The sequence below is a fragment of the Pantherophis guttatus genome, chromosome 2 (genome assembly GCF_059756535.1).
Source record: "Pantherophis guttatus breed Tessera chromosome 2, ASM5975653v1, whole genome shotgun sequence".
NCBI lineage: Eukaryota > Metazoa > Chordata > Lepidosauria > Squamata > Colubridae > Pantherophis > Pantherophis guttatus.
The window spans coordinates 199996172-200014822 of NC_142064.1; the positions used below are offsets into that span (position 1 = coordinate 199996172).

The 18651-nt window shown below is 37.5% G+C and overlaps 1 protein-coding gene across 5 annotated transcripts in view; it reads left to right on the forward strand.

Annotated features, from left to right (window-relative positions):
- Positions 1 to 18651, forward strand: part of GRIA1 (glutamate ionotropic receptor AMPA type subunit 1) — a 233421-nt gene that overhangs the window by 121659 nt on the left and 93111 nt on the right. For all 5 annotated transcript variants that reach the window (XR_015732590.1, XM_087887521.1, XM_034401978.3 and 2 more), the window contains exons 3-5: positions 2757 to 2996; positions 3570 to 3754; positions 8913 to 8966. Coding sequence is in view for 4 of the 5 variants with exons in the window: in XM_087887521.1 (XP_087743647.1) it covers positions 2757 to 2996; positions 3570 to 3754; positions 8913 to 8966 (479 nt within the window). In the remaining variant the exon portion in view is untranslated. The remainder of the gene's footprint in view (positions 1 to 2756; positions 2997 to 3569; positions 3755 to 8912; positions 8967 to 18651) is intronic.

The following is an 18651-nucleotide window of genomic DNA, read 5'->3' on the forward strand; positions in this document are numbered from 1 at the left end:
CTTTGAGCGTTCTGCAGTTATAAAGTCATATTCATCTATGTTATTAAAACCAAAGGCTGGCCTTAAGATGAAAGCACAGTCACTCTTAAGAACCATCACCTTAGAATTTGATTTATCGGAATGTACCAATAAACATGAATGAAGTTAAACATGTTTGACAATATGCATGCCTGAGGTTTTACACAGTATTTCAAAATATGCTGCTGTCCCTATCATGTATTTTCCTCTGAAATTTGTACATAGCTTTCAAGTACTCCCATGATCCCAGGCAAAACTTCTCCTGAGGAGCTGTTTGACAAAGATCAAACCCTTGTGCCTATTAGCAACAGAATTATTGAAATTAGTGAAAAGAGAACTAGAATTAATGGACATTTTTAGCATTTAATTTTGTTTATGCAAAAAAATCATTGCTTAATATTTTTGTTAAATCTAGAGTCATTATGATGATCTAGCTACCCCAATCTTCTTCACTGCTGGAATAGCATGACCAACTTGCCACAAGTGATCATTTGTTATCAAATCTTTCACAAATTTTTAAGCTTCTGTGTTAAACCCTCCTTCAGGGTTTATTTTTTATTTATAAGAAATGTTCCATTTTATATTTTATATGCAGTGCCCCAGACAGCTTAAACCAATTAAAACAGCAGCAAAAACTGTCAAAGCATTGAAATAAAGTAAAATAATCAGAAGTAAAGAAATATGACAGAGACTCAACCTCATAATTAGTTATCAAAAACAATCAATTAACTTTGATTTCTGCCAAAAAAAAACTTAAAAAGAGAACATCTAAAAGATTTAAAAAAATAATACTAGGTACTAGAATTTCACACAATATGATAAAGACCAATCAGCCATATCAAAAATTAGGAATTCTACATAGCTATATTTAGAGGTGTGATGATGACGTATCTGAATTATAATTTAAACAAATAAAAGCTGTTTTAGTGATTCAAATTATTTTCACTTATACATTTTATGCATCTTTCCTAATATGCGTATTCAATTCAGCTGCACATCTGCATTTATAGCTCAACCTGGCCTATATAATTTGTCTTGAAATTTCCGAGATAAAGTCTTTAACAAGCGTATGACATTTTCTAAATATGCTTTAGATATCTCATGTGATACAATGCTCTTACAAGATTTGGTTCCAAAGATAAGCCATAATTTTCCCTCTTTGTCCCTACTGTTAGGTAATCTAAATTGCTTGTCTCTTCAGAACTCACTGCTGAACTTGAGAGCAATAATTTGCATGCTACTAGATTTCCCATATCCATGTACTTTAAGGAAACAAATCCAAATTACATCTTAACCATATTATGGAACTGAGGGTTACTGTTTCATCCCTTGGTGTTAACTCTCATGTTTGCTAGAAAAGAGTCTCAAGAGAGAAAAATGATGAGGCTGAAAATGTCCCCAAAAGCATTAATTAGTGCTTTCCAAATCTTCCTTTTTCATACAAGCTTAAAAATTCCATAGCTGAATAAAATCTCGGGGATTTCTACCGCATCATTTGTTCACTGTTTTTTTTTTCTTCTTCTTCTTCTGAAGAGGTGGGCCAGGTTTCATGGAGGATAGACCTACTAGTACGTGAGGATGCTTCTTGCAAGCTTTTGTGAGGAAATCAAAGTATGTGTGAGGCAGTGGGGAATACTACTGGATCCAGAAACAGCCTTAAATCTTTTGTTTCATCCAGCAGAGCTATCCTTATCTTCTTAAGAAAAAGTTACCTCAAACATGCTAAATATTCTAAATACCTGTCCCAAAGGTGCTTTTCAAAAGGCAGCTGGTCTTTCTTGGGGTTTTTTTCCTCCCTGAAAACATTTCCTTTCTCATCCAAGAAACTTCTTCAGTTTGGCGAGAGCTGAAGAAGCTCAGAACTGAAGGAGCTTCTTGCATAAGAAGCGAAATGTTTTCAAGGGGAAAAAATGTCCCTTGAAAATTTCAAGAAAACCCAGTTGCCTTTTAAAAGGCACCATGACCTGAATGATTGAGAATCTCCATAGACATACTAGATATTTGAATGGCAAAAGGTAGGCCACTTAAAAGCAGATTTATTTTAATTGTCACATCAAGAAGAATTTTTGAAATCCCAACATGGTTTTGAAACATTACCTGCCTTTAATTTGGATATGTTCCTTTTTAATTCTAATTTAGATGTTATACTGTAGATTGAAATATTAATTTTTCATTAAATTAAAAAATGTTTGCTGAAAACCATACAATTCATTGCAGTGGCTTTATTATTTTGAAGAAATATTTAATGCATTTTTCCTAGACCTGCATGGAAATAACCATACAGCAAGGATATAACATATGATGATATATCACAAAACTCCTCCAGTATCCTTTCTTCCTTTGCTTGAGTGTGTGGGCTTAGATAAACTTAATCCTATCATTTTTAAAGCCTCAATTCTCTTGGAAGATATTTGAAAAAGTGCCAGTCAAGACGATATCTTGTAATGATGACAGTGTGTCAGAGAAAACTCAGAGAAAACAAATGGAACATTCCATCTTTGAGGCTTTCTTCAGTTTCAATGCTTTGAATTGTATGACTATTTGCAAAGGAATAAACTCATAATAATAAGTATACATACATACATACATACATACATACATACATACATACATACACACATACACACATACGTGTGTGTGTGTGTGTGTGTGTGTGTGTGTGTGTGTGTGTGTGTGCATGGGTACCTAATTCAGAGAATTTCTGACTTTGGGGTTTTTTCTTCTTTCTCTCTCCACAGTCTGCTCCCAGTTCTCCAAGGGGGTCTATGCTATCTTTGGCTTCTATGAGAGGAGGACAGTCAACATGCTCACGTCCTTCTGTGGGGCACTACATGTCTGCTTTGTAACACCCAGCTTCCCTGTTGACACATCCAATCAATTTGTTATCCAGCTGCGCCCTGAACTTCAGGATGCCCTCATCAATGTCATTGAATATTACAAGTGCCAGAAGTTTATGTACATTTATGATGCTGACCGGGGTAAGTCTGACTGAGTTGTGAGACAAATGAAGAATTGGATTGGGATAAAGAGATTGAGTTCTTATTAAATGTAGGAAATACAGAGGATACTGCAAATCAAACTGCCCCCAGTTTGTGGGGGCAATAAGCTGACTTTGTATAAATATACAAAAGTATGAAGGCTATTGCTTAACGCATTGTAAGCCGCCCTGAGTCTCCAGAGAAGGGCGGCATATAAATCAATTTTTTTAAAAAAATCTAATTTATGCCACGTAATGCATTAAGTTATATTAAATAAATCACCATGTCATAGTGGATTTGTCCAGCCGCCAACATATACAAAATGGGAACAATAATGTTGATCTAATGTACCATTAATATAAACATTATGTGACCATGTAAACATACCATGTAGATGTTCAATATTAAAATGCTGCCTCTTACCTTGGATTTATTGATTGAGATCATGAGGTATATATAGAAATGAAGCATTTCTGAAAGCTATGATTTCACTGATTGTCATAGCAATGAGAATGATAAAACAGCAATTGCTATGAATTTGATCTGATCTTATCCTATCCTATCCTATCTCAGGTTTGTCAGTGCTGCAAAAGGTGTTGGATACAGCTGCAGAGAAAAACTGGCAGGTAACAGCAGTCAACGTTATGACAACAACAGAAGAGGACTACAAGTCACTCTTCCAAAATTTGGAGAAGAAGAAGGAACGGGTCGTGGTTGTTGACTGTGAATCAGAACGACTAAATGCAATCTTAGGCAAGGTAGGTTTTAAATTGTGCACGAATAAGGCAAGACGGCCCCAGATTAAAACAATAATGGTACTTATAGTAGAATCAGGCTCAGTCCTCTTTTAGTTAAAATCTGAGACCCACAAGATTGCTCAAGAATATTGCTTGTCAGATATGATTGCTGAAAGCAAAATACTCAGAGGCTTACTTCTTACTTCCATTTAGACCAGGGTTGTCAAACTCCTGGCCCGCAGGCTGGATGCAACACACGCTGGCCACACACACACCCATTTTAGCAAAGGGGGAGAAAGTCGTGATATGTCACATGACGACATGACGCTGCGAGTTTGACACCCCTGATTTAGCCTTTAGATTTCAAAGGTGTATCTCCATGAAACCTAGCTTTTTTCATGGCAATAGCATTTGTGTGGGCTGGGAAGTGGGATCTTCACATTAAGACTGGTATCTATGAATGCAGAAGCAAGATTAGTAGAGCATGCTTCTACTTTGCTTATGGTGCTAGGATCTGCTTTTAGAAATGTTGGGAATGTTGCCCTGCCTCTCGTCTTCTTCTTCCTGATAAGGATAGGGATACCACATACTGTATGAAAAACTCTGGATATGTAGCTTTTTGCTATTAGAGCCTAATATAATAAGGATATTTTTAAAATACAATATTCATTTATGCATCCAATCTAACAATATATCAAGACTAAAATATAATTACAAACACACCATTTTAGAATGAAGGGCTAAGGCTTTATGAAGCAAGACAAGAAAAACTAAAACATTATTTGGAAATTATGTCTAGATTTGATCCTTATAATTGGCAATGAAATACCATAAATGTGGCAACAAGTCCTATTTTAAAAGAGATTTAATTCATTTTAATAAATGCTGTAACATGAAGATGCGGTTATTTTAAATATATAAAGCTATGGGTTTTTTTTAAATATATGAAAGTGGTTAGAGATAGATTTGAATCTGGGTCCCCTAGCTATAGTCTAGCATATTTGATGCTACATTGTACTAGACCTCTGGGATACACAATAAAATCATATGTACACATGGCACACAACTGCGCTTATGATATATATTGCACAAGTGGTTTCGGAAATAATTGCCCATGTAGAAACGTGGCTGGCATAGCTCAGAAGTCATGCAGAAGTACAGATGTATCTGCAGAAATAAATGGAAGTGTTTTGAAAACCCCTGTAGAGATTGTAGGCCAGCTCTGAGATATTAAATACTGTCCATGACAAAACAGCTGCTATGCTGTAACTCTGGCGTTAGAGTGTTGATCAAATTAATCACACTTTTCCCCTGGGCTCCTCCCATCTGTTTATTCATATTCACTTGTTGCATTACATCTGAAACCTGAGCTGTGAATCACAAATGGCTGGGGAACAGCTCTTTCATTTAGAGGCATTCAGTAGGGCAGTCACAAAGGATTCAGAGTTGTTCATATAGACTGTACTGCTGAAATGCAATAGTGAAAAGCAAAGGGGTAGGCCTTGTCTTTCACAACTCTAATGAAGAAGTTTGCTTTCTGTCTCTGTGGAAGACTATGAAAATAATATATAAATGCATTAGAATATACTGTATACAGTACATACTTGAAAAATATTTGCCTTAGACCAGTATACTATAGGAATGGGGTTTTTTTATCATATTTTTCTTTGTCATACTTATTTCACTTTTTGTTAAAATACTTATGTGTTTCTTCTTATCCTCCCCCTCCTCCTGCTGCTGCCCTCCTTCTTGGCAATGTATCACCATCACTATTATTAGGTTTTGCTTTTTTGCTCATTTTTATTAATTATAAAGCTGAATGAATGAATGAATGAATGAATGAATGAATGAATGAATGTTACACAGTGAGAGTCTAAATGAAGAACTTTCTCATGTGCTCCAGCCCTCTAAATTTTCACTTCCTGACAGCTGCATTTTGGAGCCTTTTTCTTGATTAATGCAAATACTACAACTCAAAAGCAGACATGTATACAAGCACAAGATTGGATTCGCAAGTTTAGAAATGCCTCCTTTCATTTCTTTTTTGGGAAGAAGCCATCAGAAGCCAGAAGTTAACACAGGAATGCTTTTTATTAGTAGTAGTAGTAGAAGAAATGCAAGAAGCTTCATGTCCTAGAAAGAAACTGTTCATGGAAAAACCGACTGATCTGCAGCACTTCCAGACATATTTGCTTCAGTCATTATTTAATTATCCTACCCAGGAGATCTGTATAGTAGGAAAGGTGGTGGTGGAGCCTTACTTATTTGTATCTGCTCTGATAACGCTAATAGAGGTACAAGGATATTAGTATAGGAGTCAGGCAGCTTTTAAGGTGTACTCAAGAGCATTGCAGCTGAAAAACTCTAAAGCAGGTGAGCCAGTTAAGGTAGAAACAAGTGTCCAATAACAACTAATCCATTTGGTGATAATTGTAATGCTGAGGAATTTTATGACATTGTGTAACATTCCCCAGTTCTCACCTGGGGAATTGATATTTAATTGAAAAACCAAGAAAGAAAAGGGAGGAAAGTGTGGGATTGAATTTGTATTTGCATTGGGTCTGTTCTTGTTTATAGCTGGAATTCTAATAAAAGAAACAGAGAGAGTAGAAACTGGCATAAATAGTTCACGACTGCTTTCCATCTTGCCATTCAAAAATAGGTAACACTCATCTGATCAATGTAAATCAGAAATGTATGGAACAGAAAGAATTCACCAAGGCAATGATATTGATTTCACTAAGGCAATAATCTACTACTGACCAAGAAATATGGGAGTATTGGAAGCCATTAAATGGTTTACATTGACAAATTATCTGCATTTACTGTATATCCAGATGATAGTGAAGTGAGAATGGTTCCTTAGATAGGAAAATCATATATTAAAGTACCGATCTACAGTCATTCTTTTGCACAACTTCAGTTGGAGTGCTCTCAACATTATATAACACGTATAACATTAAGTGTAGCCCTGACCATTGTATAGGAATGTTTATTTAAATGACCCTTACTTCAGTTTCAAGAATTTTCATTGTATTTCTAGAATAATGAAAACAATTATATAATTTCTGAATGCTACAAGTAGACCATACTAGAAAGAAAATGCCTGTTGCATATGAGGCAGAAGAAGAAACAGTGCCTTTCTGTTTACTTCTATGTTTAGGATAAGTGATTTGTATCTTCTTGCCATTCTGTAGGATATATAAACTAGAGGTTATAAAGGACACTTCTCAAGATTTCCATTGTGTTCATCATTGTGTAAATAACCCCGGCTGTTTAGACTTTGATAAAGTGGCTGTGTACAGTATACTGTATGTGACAGAAATTATGGAGTGAATCACAGTCAAGATTTTTTTAAATGATTTGCCATATTTTAATGCATAAAGTTCATGAACAATTTGTCATTTTCTCAATACATTTAACTATAGGTTCCAGAATGAAATTTCTAAGTTCATAATTATATACTTTTGCAAAAACAATTTAAAAATTACCAGGACACACCTGTACATTGTAAGTGAGCTCCCAGAGGTCTTATTATTTATTCTGTTAAAAGCAGAATGATGAATTACTTAATGGTGAACCTATGATACACATGTTAAAGGTGACATGCCATAACATTTTGAGTGACAGGCCAGATTTCACAACACCTGATAACTATTTTTGAAAGCACATCACATTCTCATATGATTTTCGAGGAGGCCATGTGAGAATGAGTTGTGCTCTTCTGCAGCTTGCAGTGCCTCCAGAATTGCAGAAGAACGGAGCATGATTTTGCAGTTTTCAGACGCTGCAGAAGTGCTCCAAGACTACTTCAAGAATGAAGACCTTATGTGCCTGGAGTTGTCTCAAAGTGTCTGTAGTGCGATATGCCAGCAAATTCAAGTTAGGCATTTTCCAAATTTTTTGACACACCAAGACCAAAAGGTTCACCATTGCCAGCTTAATCCAACCTTCCCTAACCTGGATACATTCTGAATATGTGAACTTTCACTTCCAGAATTCTTGACAAAGGTGGCTGACATTTCTGGAATTTGAAATTTACATTTCAAAGGGTCGAAAGAGGATATTCCGATCATTAAAAAAGTTCTCACCGTTTGAGTTAGTTCCAGATTTAATCAAATTTTTGAGAACATTTAACATTAATGATGGCTTAGAAATATTTGTAAATAAAATCTCTTCTTTTCCAGTGGCTTTATTAAAATCAGCATATTATATTACAAAATATGTTCAATTTCAATGCATCTTGTCTCAGTGTGACCTAAGTTTCATTCCAGCCCAGTTATTTCTTTCAGTGCATAGTTCTAGTTTTGCTTTTTTAAAAAAATTTGCATTTCTTGTATCTATGAGGCCATGTAACTGCAGGAATTCACAGTGGTCAATCTCAGGGCTTTTTCACAACTACTGAATTGGATTGCTCTCCACCCATACTTGAGTTGGCAGAAATCTATACTGGCATGAAATTGTTGTCCCTATTGCCAGTTCCTATTCGGTTTCTGTTGTCTATATTTCAAATCATCACAGTCCCCAGATTTCTGACCAAGGAAATGAGTGACATGGATTACACACACCTTGGAATAAAGAGGAAAATACTCTTTTAATCCCTTAAAAGCTAAGAACAAATTTTGACTGTCTCGTTCATGGATTGAGATGTGATAATGCCAGAGCCAACAGCAGAAAAACATGGTGTTGTCATGTCACGCTTCGCTGTCACTAGGTACAAGTGGGAAAAGACTCAAAATGAAATAAACAAGTTCTCCTTCGGGCATTTCAGCAAAGCAAAGGAACAATTCATTCTGTATTTTGTTTGCTTTAGTTTTGCCAAATGTGAATATGCATCTGGGCAGCATGTTCATAAACATTGCCTGATTATCACAATCAATTGGTTTGTGAGACAAAGAGCACACATTGTTAATGCTTGTGACTTATTTGAAGGTATCTCATATTTGCATTTTCATTTGAAGAGGAGAATATTTTTATTTTTCAATCTCTGTTGCATGTTACTATCATGTGATAGTTTGCATACCACAATGTGTATTTAAATGTAGGAGTTATACTCTTTAAGAAGCTTCAGTCCTGGTGAAATGTTTCTTATTTCCTCCACAAACAGAGTAAAAATATTAGAGAGACATTTCTCAATTTGCCAGTAAATTGTTTTTGTGCTTTATTTTTTTAATTACAGATAATCAAGCTTGAAAAAAATGGGATAGGATACCACTATATTCTTGCAACTTTGGTAAGATGCTACTCTTTACCTATAATATGTATGTTTTGATCAATTCCTCTTTACTAATTGTAAAAGATGCTGCATAACTACCGGTAGGAATATTCTTCAGGATATTATAATGGTATGTGGTGTTATTCTAATAGATTATTCGAAGTAATTGGCTATCTAACAAACTATCCCAGAATTAATACAAGGAGGAGGAAAATAAGTTGTTTCTGCACCTGTATCTTGATTCTCATAATTTCAGATCATTCTTTAATATCTAGCAATGAATCTGTTCATGGTTCTTGTTAAACCATGAGTCATTCTCAGTCATCCAGGTAAACTTCTCTGGCAGTTGAGTCATGACAACTGGACTTATTTACTTGTTGGTTTGAGACATTTTGCTGCCCATCCAAGCAGTTTCTTCAGTCTGAACAAGATGATTCAGGGAATCTGAGTGGGTAGAGAATTGTTGGAATGTGCCAACTTCCAAAATTCTTAGGGGTATTCCCACACCAACCTCAGGGTTTCTTCCCTCAAATGTGTGGCAATATGTCTATGAAGATTTTCAGTCATCCAGGTAGAATTGTCTGGAAGATGAGTCATGGCAGCTAAAGTTATCTTCTTGTAGGTTTGAGATGTTATTTGCGCAAACTTTTTCTCTATGGTGAAGAAAAGTAATTTTAGACTGCTTTTATGGAGGATTCCCTTTGGACACAAATAAATTAAAAATACGGGATGAAACGTTACTTTTATTGAAGAAAATATATTCTGCAATTAAGGGATGAAGAAGATGATTATGATGATATACTCATCCATTTGTTGTGATGTGTAAGATTTTTTTATTTATTTTAAAAAGGGAAAAATAATGTTGCAGTGTGCAGCCCTCACCCCCCACCCCAGTTGAACCTCAACATCATCATGGCAACTGTGTAATTTGTTGAATGCTGTCATCATCATTTGTTGCTTTCAAATTGCCCATTTGGCATCACCTTGGACTTCAAGGTCCTGGACTTAAGACAGCTCTAATTATTTTCTTTTCTCTGATGCTTTTGCCAGTGATTCCTCACATTCTGCCCTAAGGCAAAACCATCTTCTTTCCATGGGATTTGCCCTGGAATATCTCCATGATCCCACACCATCTGAATTTATTTTGCTATCTCAATTCAATCTGTTACTTTTTAAAAAAAATCAGTTTATATAACCATCCATCTCAGCAATGACTTTGGGCAGGAAACAGCAATTAAAAATTTTAAAAAAGAAGTACATATACAGAATTTAAAATACATAATAGCCGAGAAAATCATAAGTCACCTGCATAGCCAGGAAACAGATTCCTTTACACAGTAAGAGTCACAGGCCCAAGTACAGAACCAGGTTTTTAGGGCCTTACAAAAAGCTAGCAAAGTCCGAGCTAACCTGATCTCCAGAGGGAGAATATTCCAAAGGACCATAGCAGATCTAGTATAGATCTATTTCAAGATATTTAGCTCTCATCAGCTAGCCATACCCTTACTTGGATTCAAACTTGGGCTGCCTGCATATAAACACAGACACACACTAAGGGACATGGTGGCTCAGTGGCTAAGATGCTGAGCTTGTCAATCAAAAGGTCAGTAGTTCGAATCCCTAGTGCCGCATAACAGGGTGAGCTCCCATTACTTGTCCCAGCTTCTACCAACCTAGCAGTTTGAAAGCACGTAAAAAATGCAAGTAGAAAAATAGGGACCACCTTTGGTGGGAAGGTAACAGCATTCCGTGCACCTTTGGCATTTAATCATGCCAGCCACATGACCACAGAGACGTCTTCAGACAGCGCTGGCTCTTCGGATTTGAAACAGAGATGAGGACCGCCCCCTAGAGTCAGGAACAACTAGCACACATGTGCGAGGTGAACCTTTACCTTTACCATATATATATATTCTGAGTCCATCAGTCAACATTACTTAGTTTATGGGACCTGGAGCATGCCCATCATGCTAACCAAAGAGAATGGGTAGAAACAACTAGGGAGAGATGGTCATTTAAATAACCTGATGTAAGGGGCAGAAGATATGACCTTGAGGAATAGGTGAACAGTACAGCCAAGACAATACTTAGATAAAAGAAATTTGAGTCCAGTCGGATCTCTAACCCAAGTAAACATTTCAGATGAGACTTTCCCTGGTTCCCATGAACATTAAGGGATGGAGTGGTTCATTCATACATGCAAGATTCTGTTACTGTAGCCTTATAAGAAAAATAGTACTGGATTAAGTGGCTTGGGTTTCTTAGTCTGGTCTACCTTAGAGGCTGATACCTTGTTCCAAGCCATAAACATGTTTAAAAGTAACTTCCAGCTCACTTAATTATACCCAGAAGCACATTATAGTCAATGCAGCTTATGGTGTCACATTTGCCAAATAGCTTGTTCCATTTACTACCCAGCCCTCCATGTTCTTCACTAGTTGAAGCTGCCAAATGTTCTTGAAGAGCATTTGGCAGGTTCAACTAGGGCAGAATATGGTGGCCTGGGTAGTGTAGTATATAGTGTGTTATAGCAGTCCAGGCAGGAGATCACAAGAGCATGAGTTATTATGAGCAGGCCCACCTGGTTCAGGAACAGGTGCAATTGATCCACAAAGGTCAATTGCAAAGGTCTTCCTAAAAATGGCTGCCTCCTGCTCATCAAGCAGGAGCTGTGAATCCAGGAGGACTTCCAGATTGTGCAGTGAGTCTGTCTAAAGCAGTGCCTCTTCATCCTGAACCAAAGATGAAAGATCCCTGGCATCAGAAGCTTCAAATATCCAAAGCTACTTATTTTTGCTTGGGTTGAGCCAAAGCCTGTTTCTCCCCATCCAGGCACTGGGTCAACATGACCATGACATCACTAAGACAGTCTGGGGGTAGAAATATAAATCTAAGTAATATCAACATACTGGTAATACCTCATTCTAAACTGTCAAATAATCTCTCCCAGCATCTTCATAGATGTTAAACAAGAGAAAAGAGAGAACCGAGGCCTATGTACCCACAAAGTAATATGTATTATGGAGGGCCCCCAACTGAAGAACAATATATCTAATTTGGGCTTCATGTTTGCGAAAAGTATTGCAAAATAAGAATGGATTACACTTTATTTAGAGACAAATGCTTCTGTTTTCAGGCCCCCAAACCTGAAAGAAGTTTAATTTCTACTCAAGATCTTTATAAATTTACATGATTTAATATTCAAAAATGTTACAAGAACCGAGAGCAAATTATAAATGTGGATAAACGTGGATCAAAAATCTTTAAGCAGTCAGAGAAATGTTTGTTGTCGAAAGATGTTTTGGATTTGGGGATCTTTCCTGGATTTCTCATGAGGCCTCTAGTCATTTTCTAAGGTTTGTTATCTGTATGTCAGAGGCACATGGCTTCCATATGTCTGTAGTTTCAAACTCATTTAATTTAGGCCACCACACAGCTATAAACTGGTCATAATTACTTTCACTCTCAGCTAAACTGCCTTGCATTCAGTCAGTGCACCAAAAGGGAAGTGTTCCATGTCCCATTAGAAATCCCAAGAGTCCCCTCAGCAAAAGAACAGATTGGGACTTCAGTCAAGTATAACATTCTATAGTCGCCTTCTAAGTCAGTGGTAAACATTTGCTTCTTCATCAAGCAGATTAAGCGAGACTGGACTTTGGTTTGCGTCTCTTTATGCCTGAAGAAAACTAGGATCCCTTTTTAAACCATGTATAAACCACACAGACAAGCTGCTTTATGGGGACAGATAGATTTAGAAGAAAAGAGGCAGAAAGGAGCCAGGAGGGGACATGTGCCTTCTCTATGCTCTTCAGTCTCATCTGAGTCACTTAATAAATACAGACAAAGCTGCAGGAGAGGTTGCCTTACGAAGTGCTTTATTGCTGGTACAAGCCATTCATAAGAAATATGTGCAGAGAACCTCCTCACTGACTAGTCAAAACAAGATGTAAAGCTGCCACCAAAGATTCAACTAAAGTGACATTGAAATGCATTGGACCGGTTTGAGTACAACCTACAAAAATAAGCTCTTGGGGACCCCAAATAGCCTTTAAATATAAATAGCTACGTTAGCATCTATATACCCTTTAGCAGTCACTTGATGTTGCCTAAATAAGAAAGTTAAAGAAACTGAAAATTGAAAGTTCTTCAGACAAATGTTGGTGAAGATTCTCGGTCATCCAGATCATACCATGTTTCCCCGAAAATAAGACCTATCGCAAAAATAAGCCATAGCATGTTTTTGCGTGTGTACCCAATATAAGCCTTACCCCAAAAATAAGTCCTACTTAAGGAACTGCACAGCCACCTGCCACCCATTCCATCTGGTTGCTTGTGATCCCACTGAAATGAGGTGAGGTGAGGAGGGGTGGAACTACCCCATGTGCACACCAGCTTACCTCAGGGTCCCCGCAGTCAGGCCATCCATGCCCCGACAACTGCTTCACCTCAAGGCAGTGGCTCCAACAGCCCTATCCAGCAAGACCCTATGTGGCTGCTGGCCCACTTCTTCCGGCAATGGCACGGCACCAGAGCAGGAGGCCGAGTGATGTACTGGTGCTACAGCCGTAAGGCGAGGCAGTTGTCGGGGCATGGATGGCCTGTCTGCAGGGGCCCTGAGGTAAGCAGAAGTGGGATGCGTGGGGCAGCTCCCCCACACCTTGCCTCATGCCCATGGCACTGGTGCATTGCTCAGCCTCCTGCTCCGGTGCCATGCCAGTACCGGAAGAAGTGGGCCAGTGGCCACACAGGGTCTTGCTGGATGGGGTTGCAGAGCTACTGCGAGGTGAGGCAGTTGTCAGGGTGGGGATGGCCTGGCTGGGAGTGGCCCTGAAGTAAGCCAATGTAGGGCACATGGGGCAGCTCAAAAAAATAAGACATCCCCCCCCAAATAAGCCCTAGTGCTTATTTAAGAGTCCAAAAAGAAAATAAGACCAGGTCTTATTTTTGAGTCCAAAAAGAAGACCAGTAGTTTTCTCAAAGGTGCTTTTTTCTTCAAAAGTCAGCTGCACTGTTGTGTTTTTTCCTTGAGGAAGAAGAAGAAAAAAAGATCAGTTCTGATGGTGGGGGCATGGAAATACAGGTAGAGAGAGTTGAGGCGGAGGATGAAGGATAGGATGGCGGAAGGAAGGAATGATTGTATTTCTTTGCAGTCATCTGGTTGTTAGTTCTCTCTCTGAGAGGTGGAAGGAAGGATAGGGGGAAAATGAAAAATTGCAGATGAAATTTTTAGAAGAGGTCAAAAGACTTTTAAAAATACTAATGATATTTCTATTCTCCTCTTCCCACCCCCGCTTTAAATGCCTAAGTAAATGTCAATAATTGAAAATTTTAATAAGGACTGGATAAAATTAGTTAGGTGGGAACCAAGTAATGATTCTCAAGCAGATGTCTCTGACTTTTAAAGCTGGGAAAGAGAAGGAGCAGGAAAAGACCAGGAATTCAAACCAGGATTCAGAAATATATAGAGGCAGAATGCTGCATGTGTAGTAAAACAGACAATCTAGCATGTGAAGCTTCTCTTGATAGTTGGTTGTTATGGGCTTGACTTTCCAGAGAGCTATGTATCATATCTCAAGCCTGACAGCTTCAAGTTTACTAAAATAATAAGAATTTTTATTCAGTTCAAGTGATTTTCTAGGATCCTACCAAAACATTCTTCTATTCCTTCTATTCTGTTTCCTAAAATGCCCTAATATGAAATATATAGTGATGCTTACACATATATTGTTACATTTTGCCATCTTCACTGCAAGTCATTGTGAAATAACAACAGGGAAAGGGGGGAAAAAACCAGCATCTGAAAATACATGCAACTGGGAAGCATCCATATTTTCCCTGAAGCATTTTGACAGATCCAAAATGCAGGATACATGCTGCCTTGTTTGCACATGACTGACTTTTCAAGATAATCCCACCATAATCCTTCTTTCTTTTTTCTTGTTGCTTTGCACCGCAACATAAAATATAAGGACATCATTTATTGTTATCCTATTAATTAATCGAAACAGAATCACTGTTTTTCCTCAATCAACCTCAGAATTATCTTAAATTTTGCAAAATAAAAATTGAACACAGAATTGTCCTACTTCTCAGTAATACGGTTGTCGGCTAATTGAGAACTAGCATGGCTTCCAAAAATAACTACCCTAACTACTTTTCATTAGCAGTACTTCTTATGATATCATTTCTACTTCGATGTGTAGTTGGAGTGCATTGGTTATTGCATTTTTCTATTGTTCTTTGATGACACAACACTTGTCAACTGTTCAGTATTTATTGCCTCTCTTATATGCCTAATTACACATTGAGGTGCAATCATATTTAGCTATGACTATCTGAAGCATCATAGGCTGAATTTCTTACGAGTAAGGAATTACTCTACATCAGGCATTCTTCCCAATTGGAAGACCCTGCATATAGCCTGAATTTTAGACAAAACCCTGAAACATAGTTTTAAAAACCCTCACATTCAGTAAACTAGTAACCAGAGCCTTATTTAATTACAATCTACCTCATAGAACTCTAGTTCTACCACAGGTGATGCTTGGGAATAAATTAGACCTGGCCTTTGTGCAGTATGGACTTACTTTCCATTAGTTTTCTGGTTCCTGGTCTAATTCAGCTTACAATTACCATATTTACCTGGTTGCTTGCAAGAATATAGGTACTCCTTGCTTAATAACCATGCATTTAGTGACCATTTGAAGTTACAATGTCACTGAAAAAAATTACAACCCAGACTCCCATGACCACCTCAGTGTCTCTGCAGTCACATGAATGTGATTTGGGCAACTCTCTTGCATTTACAATAGTCACGACATCCTGAAATCATATGATTGCTATGTGTGAGTTTCCTAGCTGGCTTCTGACAAGCAAAATCAGTGAGGAAGCTGGCAGGAGGGTGAAAATTATAGTCATGTGATGTCTTGCTTAACAGCCACAGCAAAAAAAACTTATGAGTCCAGACATGTGATGCTTTACTTAATCACATATTTTCCAGTCCTTATTATGGTTATACATTGAGAAACCAAAAGAATGAACAAGAAAAATAAATGGTTTGTAAATTGCCTGCTACAAAGTATGGGTATATTTGAGTTTAACCTTAAGGCTAGCTGTTTCTTGGGAGAAGTTGTTTGTACCGTAAACTGAGCCCTTGTTTGATTTAATATCTAAGTGAGATTTTTGTCCTTTCCAGTTCAATTGCCCTTCCCCATGCCTGACCCCAATTACCTGCAGTCTGCACCTATAAATCTATACTAATTGCAGCTTCTATGCATAATTAGGATTATATGTTTTGTATGCATTACAAGATTTTTTGCATTTGTATGAACATCTGCTTACAGAAGTCTTTCCTTTTAAAAAATGGCTGGATTGTCTGTCTGTCTGTCTGTCTGTCTGTATTCTAGCAGAGATAAACATGTTTGTGATTTATTTACAGTTCTCGGCTTATTTTGAATGCAATTATCTAGCCTGCTTTATGAAAACAAGAAGTTTAGAAAAAATTGAGGATCTTTCTGATTCTTGAGCCAGTGATTTAGAGCACATTTTTTTCTCTACTAAGGGAATAAGCTGTGGCTAAAATAATAACACTTTCAAATTGCTCACAAAACTGTTAAGGATGATTTGCACCTAGAGCATCATCTTCTTTTGTTCCCAAACTGTTCCTAGAAAATATTTCATTGATGGAGCACTGTGTCAAGTGTTTGGAGAGTTTCTATCAGACATCAAATGGATTATCTCTAGGCAAAAAAAAAAAAATGTTGCTAAATTAAATACACTAGTTGGAAAATATTTTTGATATGGCTTGAAAAACTTTACTGGATTCTTGTTGAGAATGCTGGTATTTCAAAGACCATCTTCCCATATGAATCTAGCCATCCAGTTTGATAAAACCCAGCTCTGGATACTTTTACAATGATAAGATTGTTTCTATAATGAAACTCTGCAATGTGGTTCCAATCAGAGGTGGGATTCACTTACCTTCCCTACCGGTTCGCAAATGTGAGCGTGTGCACACTCTTTGTTCTCACGTACCACCTCTGCGCATGCGCATGGCCTTCTGCGCATACGCAGTAGTCGCACATTACGTCCGGGTGGGTGGAGCCTCCCGGAGTTCCCGCTACTGGTTTGCGCGATCCAGAGAGAACCACCTGAATCCCATCACTGGTCCCAATAACCGTATTTTAGGTGCTAACTCAATTCTTTTTCGATCAGTTTTGTAGGACTGATCAGTGTGTAGACAATAAGCATTGGTGAGCTACAGCTCACATTCACCATCCCAGTTTAGACTCCTAGGAGATGTAATACAGCAATATTTCAAAGTATTATACAGTAAACCAGCCCTGCTCTAAAACAGCCTTCATCGATTTGGTGCCCACCAAATGTGTTGGGCTGCTGTATTCTCTAGCCAACTAATGGGAAATCTATATGACACATATGTCAACACTTATGATGTTTTGGGTGATACATCAATGTTCACCAACACCTGACAACAACTATTCTCAAAAGCACATCTCTGAAATCAATTTGTTTTCATGCTTGCAATTATTTGTCCATTTCTTTATATAATATATAGCACCATACAATATTTGTTTAAAATCAATATATAAATAATCGTTTCTCTTTTGTCTGAGGAAGTAAGGGAATGACACACCAGAGGAATCAAGCTGGACATTTTCTTAATGTTTGACAAAAGGTTTGCCATCGCTGTTGTAGCCAGTAAGATATTTAGAGTACTGTATAACAGGTTTGATAAGGCTACCCTAGGAGCTCTTGATTATTGTGTTACTCCTTGTCTTTCAATTGACATTTGTTCTGCAGATTTTAAGCTAGGACACAAACACTTTGCCTCTAAGTATGTGGCGATTTTAATCTGTGTTTGGGTTATTTATTCTGAATTTTGTACAAGTGTTTGCTTTGATCCAAAGTTCCCTTCCTTGAAGAGAAAGACTTGTTACTATTAGGGCCTTTCCTGTCATTTTGCAATACAGGTAGTCCTCTATTTATAACCACAACTGAACCCAAAATTTATGTTGCTAAATTGGACATTTGTTAAGTGAGTTTTGCCCTGTTTTATGACCTTCCTTGCCCCAGTTGCTAAATGAATCACTGAACTTGTCAAATTAGTAACATGGTTATTAAGTGAATCTGGCTTGTCAGAAGGTCGCAAAAAGTGATCACACGACCTCAAGATACTGCAGCCGTCATAAATATAAACCAGTTCCCAAGCGTCCAAATTTTGATCACATGACCATAAGGATGCTACAATGGTTGTAAGTGTGAAAAAATGGTCATAAATCACTTGTTTCAGTGCCGTTGTAACTTTGAACAGTCACTAAATGAACTATTGTAAATCGAGGAATTGTAGAGGAATTCTTGGGAGGGGTATCAAGTACTGCAGATGGATAAGTGGAATTCTTAATAAGAACCCCAGGTATCCTGGGGGGATCATTTTAGGAATTCTGAAATAAGCATCCAGATGTATATATAGATTGATTTGTCAGGTGTTATGGTTCTCCTAAAGTAAAGAAATATGGTATAATGACCAGGAAGGGGTTGAGAGACCAAATTTCCAACTATTTAGATAACATTGTTGACTAATTTTTGGGAATGCTACATGCATAGATACCAATATAATTTTCTTAGAGTTTCTTCAGTTACAAAAAGTGACACATATCACACATTTAGTGATAAAATATATGCA